Here is a 9,787-nt window from a genome sequence, read left to right as displayed (position 1 = left end):
AGGGGGGATCTAGTGGCCTGTTACAAACTAGTCAGAGGGGACCAGCAGGCACTGGGGAAGTCCCTGTTCCCCCGAGCACTACCAGGAGTGACCAGGAATAACGGTCACAAGCTGGCAGAGGGTAGATTTAGGCTAGATATCAGGAGGCGCTACTTCACTGTCAGGGCGGCTAGGATCTGGAACCAACTTTCAAGAGAAGTGGTGTTGACTCCTACCCTGGGGGTCTTTAAGAGGAGGCTAGATGTACACCTTGCCGGGGTCGTTTGACCCCAGTACTCTTTCCTGCCATGGCAAGGGGTCGGACTCGATGATCTGTTCAGGTCCCTTCTGACCATAGAAACTATTAAAGTATTAAACTGTTGTGGAAGAAGTCTCTCCTGCCACAGAGCACATAAACTGAACATGGTAGTAAATAGGATCCTAGTGATGCCTCCTCTGCTGCTGTGGCTGGAGTGTGCTAATTATTCTCTAGGTTGCTGTGGACTGGATCCAGTCTCTTCACTAGCTAGATCAACCCTGCTCTAAAGGGTTTTCTCATAGTTTAGTCATTCCGGTGACCTTCATTGATGTCAATGACAGACTCAGAGCAATATTCTCAAGGACTCATCATATCCTGACTACAGTTTTTGCTTCCTTTTCTTAATTATTAAATGCACATTCATGTCAGTAAATAAAATAAATCAATCAATGAATTTGAGTGACAGCTTAAGTGTGATGGGAATCTCTGGCCAGGAAGCAATCAGAATGGCCAACAAAGGCTCTAATCTACCCAAAAAAGAATTCATACTAGCCACACTAATAATTTCTCACAGCTTCACCTGGCCAAAGAAATATGACATTGTGAGATAAGCATTCAGATTCTATTCTACTTGATTTCTTTATAGACCAAAACATATTAGAACAGAAAAAAATAATGAATCATCATATTCAAACTTCCTCAGATATAAACACAGAAGTCAGATAAAAACAGAAACAGAAAAAATGCTGGGGCTGTGTAACGGGGGCCTTCTTGCAGCCAGTCTACCAACGGCCCACCCACCTGTTTCTGGGCCAACCAACTACCTTCTCTTCTGCCACGCCTTGTTGTTATCTAATTAGGGTGTTAATTAGGCAGGAGGCTGCCTATTTCTTGCCCCGGTCCCAGGGGGTGCAATCTTCAGCTCCCTTCCTCTCCTACACTGATACCCAAGCCTTGTAGATGGCATCCTCTGTTGTTAACATCACCGGCCCCACACTGGGCCCCAAAATCCTTCAGTCCAGACCCCTACATGATCCCTCCACTCAGGTAGCCTATTCCACCTTCATTTGGGCTGCCTAGCTCCCTGAAACTATTTCCCCTCTCAGGTGTGGTCCCCCCAGGACCTTTGGCCACACAGGCCCTGGCCTCACCTCCAAGCTCAGTCAGAACCCCAGGCCCGCAGCTCTGGGTGTCCCTCACGGTGGGCCCTTTTGACCATTCTGACCATTCTGGTCCTGGCCCCAGCATTGACCCGTCGAGGGTACTCTACATGAGGCTTCTGTGCCTCCAGCCCACTCTTGGGTCCACCTTCTGGCCCCTACTAAGTGTAGCCCATCTGGTTGTGGGAGCTGGGGTTATTAAGGCACCCTGACCTGCCAGGGAAGTAACTGGCCTGGCATTTCCTGGGGGCTGCCACACCACTGAGAGCCCCACCAAGCCACCCACTCCTGGCAGGGTGCAGTTTTAGGTCATGGCCAGGACCAGGAGCCTCCAAACCATATCCTACAGCTCCTGCCATTACCTCCTGCCCTTATCTTCCAAGCAGCCTTGCAGCCAGGCGATGTTACTGCATGGGCTGCCAGCAGCAAACTGTTCTGTTTATATGAGCAGCCAGAGATCTAAAATGGCTGCCACAATCAAGCACCTGCTGGCTGCTTGGCTGAGTCCTTAAAGTGGCAGGCACCAACAGTGCCCTGCCACAGGCTAGAAAGAAATTTAGCTGGGGATGAAAGCAAAATGTAATACAGTATACGTGTGTGTGTGTGTGTGTGTGTGTGTGTGTGTGTATAACTAAAGCTCGTTTGATAAGCTTTAGTTAAAGTGCCCCTGCCACCATTTTTCAGTGCAGGGCTGCTGATATATGAGATGCTCCACGTGCTTTAATTAGAGTGACCCTCAGAACCCCCCCACTCCCTTTCCAGAGCATGTTATAAACACCCCATGGTTTTAAAGAGGGAACCAAAATGATTGCAAGCCAGTCACCACAAATGCATTAGGTCTTTCAGTTCATTAAACACTCCTATTTTGGACTGAAAATTTTCATAGGTGTCTATATCAAAACGTTGTTGTGGGGAACCTAAACTGTCCAAGTCCCTGGAAAGACAGGAAGGTAAAAAACACCCCAACTTATAATCACAGCACCGAATTCAGTTCAAAGCCAGTGGTGCAGTGCCTATCTTTTGTCCAATAGCTTAGTAGCTAGGCCAACTGCCTAGAAAGTGGGTTCAACTCCTGCCCCAGATTGCAGTGGGCCTTGAACCCATGTCTTTCACTTCTACAACAACTGTGCTAAGAATCAGACTACTCTGAAAAATGTGCACACCTCCATCACCTCATTCTGAAATGGCTATCTTCAGAAACCCCAGAAAAAGGTGTACTGGAAGTGGGACTAAGCAATTTGTCAGGCTATCCATGAGGTGTTTGTATTCAGATGCCATTCAGAGACAAAAATTTAGACACACTCCTAAACCTAAATAATTCTTAGTTGTCTCTGAAATCTTTCTGTTGACTATACAGAGGTCCAAGGCTCCAACCAGGGCACTCTGAACTGCCCTCCTGGGACAGATGCTCAAAAAGGCAGTTGGGGCAGTACCTAATCAAGGTGCATACTGAGACAATTTAAATACTGGCCCATGTTAATACAGCAGTACTCCCAGGTTTATATTAGAATTAATGTAATTAGTTCTCTGCAAAGTACAGGGCAGGGTTTGTTAACCTGTTGTTTTACTACTTAATTACTATGCCAGCACCACCACTCCCCATAAACTTGAATCCTATCTCCCATCATGGCATATGCCTGTGTGACTGCTATAGTAACATATTGCCTGGAGCCTTATTTGTCAGAGACACATGTGTTAGGACATAGACTGTTTAGTACAGGATGCTTTGATCATACTACAAGATGTTTTATTAGGATATTTTATTTGATGCCAGAGGTTGTCTTATATGAAGCTGTTAAAAAAATGAACATTTAGGAAATAAGCCATAGAAATAATACACTAGTAAAAAAGAATGAACTCTCAAAAACTCAAGAAAGTGTGAAATGACCTGGAAAAAACTCAAAAATTAATAAAACATTTAATAAAATAAAAATGCAGCAGCATATTCTGTAATCTTACCGTTCCTGTTGTGCCCAAGGAAAGGTGGTTCATCTGTTGGGTCAGGGGGCCCATCATGCTTGCTGGCTGCATTGACATAGTGTGGTCCATTGTCGGCGTTATCACAGCACCCTACAAACAGACATCATTGCCATCTCACCATTTATTTTTTTTAAATGTCATAAGCATTTTTTAAATAAATGAACCTGGCTGAAACACTGACATTGATCTTAAAAGAGACTAATACAGCTGTCACTTGAGATTTGTTTTGTCCTCATTGACAGCCAACATATACATATATTATTTGTAGAACTAATCAGGCCATTTTATGCCAGTTCAAATTAAGTGTTAATTTTGACTTCATTGCTTTTGACAAACAAATGCATATGGTCTGTCTATGATGAATGCTACTGTACTTTGCAGAATGTCTGTCATTTGCATTTTCCATAATCTACGTGGAACACTGACTCTCAGACACCACACATATGTCCTTAATTTTCCCTGAAATTTAAAACCTTCAGTCTGAGATAGGCAACCTACGATGGTAATTACCTTGGCTTTTCCAGGCTCAGTTATGAGTCCTTATTTATGACATTTTACAGCCGATTAAGTATGACTAGTTATTGACAATCGGTATGGTAGGGACAGTCACTCAAAATATATGCGCGCACACAGGCATTTTCCTCTCTGCATGGCAACAAAGAGGTCAATAATAAACAAGGGGCAAGCTATGGCAAGAATAAGACTCTGAACAAAAGATTAAAAGAATTCAAGAGAATTGTTCAGGAAAGCTTCTGTCATTTCCAGCTTTTGCTCTCCCAGCTTTCAATGAGCATTGGAACACTCATCCCTTTACTCACGCATGGCTTTAAAGTGGCTCTCTCCTGAGCTCCTCTATGCAAAACACTGTTTGCCATATTAACTAGGCTAATTCACTTCAGAAAGGAGTGAGTTGCTTCTTTCTCCTACAAAAGGGAGAAGATACTGCATTCTTTATGTTCTTTAGCATGGGACAGTCAAGGCTCATCAACTCATTTGAACATGGTATGAACCAAAAGATAATTAAACAAGAGTAAATAACTTGAGATACTTGCAGCTGTCAGTTAGTATGAAAGTTATGGTATATTCTGTGCAAACAGACTGCATAAAGTTACACGATGAGAGTTAGTAAAAAATAAAAAAAGATTGTGAACCTTTTTGTGAGAAATTGTTCACTTTTTTCATTCAAAATTTTTAACAGTCCTACATACTACACACTGGAATTGAGCACAAAGAATAAAAAAAAAAAGATCTCTAAATACATTGTCTGATTGTTTTAAAGTGTTTGCCTCACATTTATACTGAACAGTTGGGCTCATTTCTAAGGATCAGACCGGAAGCAATAACTCCAGTGTTTTCAACTGCAGGTAAAAATATAAAAACAAATTGGGTAGAGGTGTAACAAGGCAATGTTGGCTCAGAGGGCAGCATTGACTGCTCTGCCAGTAGGTGGTGGAGCCAGATGCTTGTTTTTGCTGCCCTCCCCCCAGCTTCTCCCCCCGCCCCCGGCCAAGTTGGCACCTCAGTTATGCTATTGCAGTTAGGAAGATTGCTTTGTTCTTCCAGAAAGTCTTCTTCTATGCATGTCCGATTTGAGAATCTTACTGATCCTTGGATATGAATTTACTGATTACTTGGATGCAGTGTTCAAACGAGAGTTGACTCAAATCAGTTTTGTAAGGCATTAAAGTATATGGGATACATACCACATACACAATTTGCCCTACACCAGGTTGTGTTATTTACATTGAAATAAACACTTAGGGCAAGTCATCAGATACGCTACAGAAAATATGATACCTCCATAGAAAAGCTGTGACAGTCCTATATGCATTCTTATCAATATCAACAGCCTTATGAGTATACATGTTTCTAAGCCTCAATGTTTATGCAAATTTTGTCTCCTTGTTATCTGCTGCTTTGCTTAAGATCAGCATAGATGTAGTTACAATAGATTAATTCATCCCACTTAACTTGCCATGGAGCCACTCTCCACATGTCGTGGAAAAAGTTCTCTTAAAAACCCTATTTCCATCACCTGTCATTGCAAATTTTTCTTTTCAGTATTTCAGAAGCCTCACCTCACCTTCCAAATCTCCTTATTCATTATTCCTTTCCAGCTTTTTACTCCCCAATTGTAACCTCTTTCCTTTAACACAAACACTACAAAATCTGCTGGAAGGGCATGACAGTGAGCTTCTTGGGTACAATCTAAAGCCCATTTAGTATTTATGACTCAAAGCAAGAACCTTTTTGCATTTTGTCTGCCGTTTTGCCAGGCATTCAGTTTAAAAAAACCTGGAATGCCAGTCATGCTCCTGAAGTTGAGATCTGGTATGGCCTTGGACCATCCATCCTTGATTTATTAAGTGTGCTGTTTGGTTACAAGAAGAATTCAAAAAATATGCAATTATGGTCCAAATGACCTGAACCAGAATAAGGTATTATAGCTTAAATTGAATTAGTTAACAGTAAACACATATCCCAGCTATTCCTACAGGCAGTTTTCCCATTTTGGCTAGGAAATAGACTATTTTCTTAAAGCTATCGGTGACCTTAGCTGCTTGTCTGTGACAGGAAATGAAAAAACCGACATGCATGTCAGCCTCACACAGCATGTATACATGGCTGATCAATTAGAGCCCTGCATGATGCAGTGAAAGAAATGATTGCCAGTAGTAGCACCAGCAATTAACTTGGGAGGCTCCCAAGGACAATACAGTTTAGCTCTTTTTTTCTGAGATCTCTATCATGATGACATCATTGGGGGGAGCTTGGCATGATTACAGATGTGACAGACTGATAGTTACAGCAGTGTATAAATTTAGGAGCCTAGCAATTACGGAAGAACTGTAGTAAGGAAAATGTTGTGATTGAGGATGGCAAATACGAGTGCCAAACATCAGTGGAACAGTCTGGCAAAAAATGTTTCTTTCTGTAAACAAGACACAGTTTTTGTGAATAAATTATTATAAAATATGGGGTTTTAAGAAAAAAATATCTATCTAACACAAAGTTTATTTGGAGATAACAGACCAGTTTAGCTATTTTTTAAAAACTGAACAGGTATTCTAGTTTTACAGTTTACAACTGAGAACACACCAGAAAAAAGAACAATAGTGAACTCAAGAATCTGCAGATTTCTTAAGACAACTTAAAGGGTTAGAAGCTGACAGTTACCTAGACCAGAGAACTGCATGCATTTGCCAGTCCATTAATTCACCAGAATTTGCAACATCCTCTTATGATCATGTAAGGAAAAAATTATACTTAATTAAGGAAATACTGTCTGGTTGTTAAGGCAACACTTGTTCTCCAAACCATAATACATTTCCTAAAGCAAGCTGTCAAATCCACTTGTATTCAACTTATTTAGCTGCAGAAAGCACCAAGGTCTTGCATCAGATGTTGCCATCTCAGTAAATGTAATTTAACTTTCTTATAATATATACAGCATGTGTTTGCTGACAGGGTCCACTTGGCTAGTGTTAAGGCTAAATAAAATATTTTCATCTTAGCATCTTAAGCTGTCTGAGTTTACAGAGTGTGTAAAGCAGATAGAGAAAGACCTTAATATGCTGTAATTCTATTGAAGGCCAAGTTTAGCTTAAAAAATACAACTCCAGGAGAATTTATGATTTTTTTATCACTGTCTTTGCCAATGTAACTTTCCTGCCACTTATTTAAGTTTGTACTTCTATTCCCAGATAATTAGATTTTCATAATTTCTGCAAGAAATTTCCATCATCTGTGTGGGCCTGATATTCAAATGGTTACACTTGCTTTGTGTGTTGCCCATCAAAGCAGGGGGCGGAGGAAGAAATTATATTTACAGTGTTAAATTTTAAAAGGCAAGTTCTATATCTTTAAAATCATGGCTGATATTATGGGTTTTCTTTAGATATTTGCATGGAATCCCATTCATCATTATTATGAAAGCACTTCAGTTTAAACTGCATGCTTCAGTTTACAAGATAAATCAACCTCCTGTGGGCTGGCAAAGTTAGTGAGTGGACCTGAAATAGTTTGTGTTTGATAACATACGAAAACTGGAGGAAGCATTTGCATTTTTCAGTCAGGAAAAGCTTAGCTTTCAGAATCTGTCAAAGGAGCAAGCATTCCTGATGTAGGAGCCTGACAGAGTCATGCAGGAATAGTAACTTCCCTCAAAGATTCAGAGAAGCTGAAACTTTGTACTCAAGTGCTTGGTGTGATTTTCAAAGCACAATACATGGGATTTCCTGCACCAGAATCAATTGTAACCAGGAACAACACATTATTTGGCAAAGCGGCATGGCATGGCGTCATGTGCATCCCACTGCTTTCAGCAGTGCAGCAGGAGGCAAAGCGGCATGGCCCAGAAATTCCAATTAATAAGGTATTCTGGTTGGTGAAGTACTGGATAACAGAGATTTTACTGTATGTAGCCATTTATACAGAATAATATTTATTCTGGAACACAAAACCAGCTACAAATCATGAGAGAGTTTTTAGAACAGCCCACTTCTTGTCTGTCCCAGGTGCCAATGAGCCTTTGTACACACCACAAAACTGGCGATTAGAGTGGCTTAAATGCCCTTTTGAAATTGCTTTAATGGCACTGCTGTTTGCACATTTGGCGGTGTATTCCGCTTTAATGGTGATGGTTGTATGCTCGGCGGCGTATTCCACTTTAAATGACTTTGGTACATAGCAAGATAAAACACCTCAAAGGTGTTTTAGTTTGCTACCTAACAAAGTACAACAGTGCATGGGGTGCTGGAAGCCAATGTGCTGGGAGCTTGGTGGGCTTTGCCCAGTTCAGGGGCTGTGGGACCCAGTGGCAGCCAGTGCAGGCAGACTCCACTGAAAAAAGGATCAGTGAGCCTGATCCTTTTTTTTTTTTCTCCCCTGCCTGAACCCAGTGCTTCCCTCTGTGGCTGAGGGGAGGAGCGGGGTGCAGTTCTTCCCACGCTTGGGACTGCCTGGGCCAGGTACCAGCAGTCAGGTGCAGCCTGGGGGACCCCCTGTGCAGCTCAGGGACTGCTCCTGCCCCCCTGCTGCTAAAGAGGTAGGTAAGGATCAGGCCCCCACTCTTGTGTACACCCCACGGGGGTTTAGTTCAGTTTAATTCTTCCTAAATTGAAGTGGTTTTTAAAAACCCACCATTTCAATTTAGGGATAACTAAATGGAATTAAACCCCCAGGGCATGTATAAGCAACCAAAACAGCTCATATATTAGACCAATCAATCATAAGCAGGGGTCCAGGTTTTCCATTTCTATGGCCAGGCAGGGTGGTGGGAGCAGCCCCAGCAGCTGCAAGCAGGTAAGTCTATGGGGAGTGGGGGTTGAAGGACCAGGGCTTAGGGGTGGCCTGAGAGGCTAGAGGGGAGAGCATGTGTGTGTGGCAGGGATGGGTGTGTGAGGGGAGGCAGGTGCCTGCTGGCACTGGGGAAAGGTGTCAGAGTGTCAGGGCTGCAGCAGGTCATAAATCTGAGGCAGTGCTTGGTGCCACTGGCAAGCCTAGCTCCATGCAGTTGCTAGAGGTGCCTGCCTCTCCAGTGGGGAAAGGGAGCAGTGGAACTTCTGATGATAGCAGACCTTCATGGGTGGTGGGGAGTTGTGTGGCTGGGCTGGCGGCTCCAGGGGCTATGGTCTTAGGGGTGGGGTGGCCAGGAAATACTGCTGTGGCTGTGGCTGTGGCCAGACTGGCTGGTGCAGTGTGGGAGCCCTAGCCCAGGGTAGGGGGTGCCACAGGCCTCCCGCCCTCCTCCCTCCAGCCTGAGCCAGGGCCACACTCACTCCATCGCTGCTCATACGAGTTGGAGCTGCTGCAGCCACCGCACTGTGGCCTGGGTGGGACAGCTTCTGGAGGCCCTCGCCTTCTTCCTGCTGCCTGCACCACGGCCTGGGGTAGAGCTGTGCTCTGCTTCATGCTGCTGCTGTGAACCATGGCACTGGTCTTCCCCGCTGTGCCATAGCCCAGCCCCAGCTAGCAGTCCAGGGCAGTGTGTGGTACCCCAGTTGCTGCCTGTGCTTCTGCATGAAATGCACTGCATACACCTCATGCTGGAGGCCATCCCTGCTGTGTTGCTGCAAACCACCATCCTGGTTTGCATGGGACTGGGCAGGGTGGGGGCAGCTGTGGGCCCCCTCTGGCAGACACTGGGGTGGCAGAGGGCTGGTGATGGGGGGCTGTGGCTTGGGAGTGAGGGGTACCATGGGCAGCAGAGGACTGTGTTTCAGGAGTGAGGGGCACTGGCAGGGCCAGGGAGCTGCAGGTCAGGAGTGAGGGGCACCAGCATGGCCCAGGGGGGCAGTGGACTGTGGGTTGAGAGTGAGGGGCACTGACAAGGCCAGGGGGCTGTAGGTTGGGAGTTTCATAGTTTTCTAGTTTCTAGGGTTGGAAGGGACCTGAGAAGATCATCTAG

General features: G+C 44.2%; 1 protein-coding gene across 4 annotated transcripts in view; it reads right to left on the bottom strand.

Annotated features, from left to right (window-relative positions):
- Positions 1–9,787, bottom strand: part of RBMS3 (RNA binding motif single stranded interacting protein 3) — a 707,347-nt gene that overhangs the window by 55,938 nt on the left and 641,622 nt on the right. For 3 of the 4 annotated variants that reach the window (XR_002095924.1, XM_019508786.1, XM_019508787.1), the window contains exon 10: positions 3,358–3,468. The exons of the other annotated variant lie outside the window; for it this stretch is intronic. Coding sequence is in view for 2 of the 3 variants with exons in the window: in XM_019508786.1 (XP_019364331.1) it covers positions 3,358–3,468 (111 nt within the window). In the remaining variant the exon portion in view is untranslated. The remainder of the gene's footprint in view (positions 1–3,357; positions 3,469–9,787) is intronic. 4 annotated transcript variants of the gene reach the window in all.

The sequence above is a fragment of the Gavialis gangeticus genome, unplaced genomic scaffold (genome assembly GCF_001723915.1).
Source record: "Gavialis gangeticus isolate Ggan-Ray unplaced genomic scaffold, GavGan_comp1, whole genome shotgun sequence".
NCBI lineage: Eukaryota > Metazoa > Chordata > Crocodylia > Gavialidae > Gavialis > Gavialis gangeticus.
Note: the sequence above shows the minus strand (reverse complement) of the source record. Positions and strands in the feature narration are given on the sequence as shown.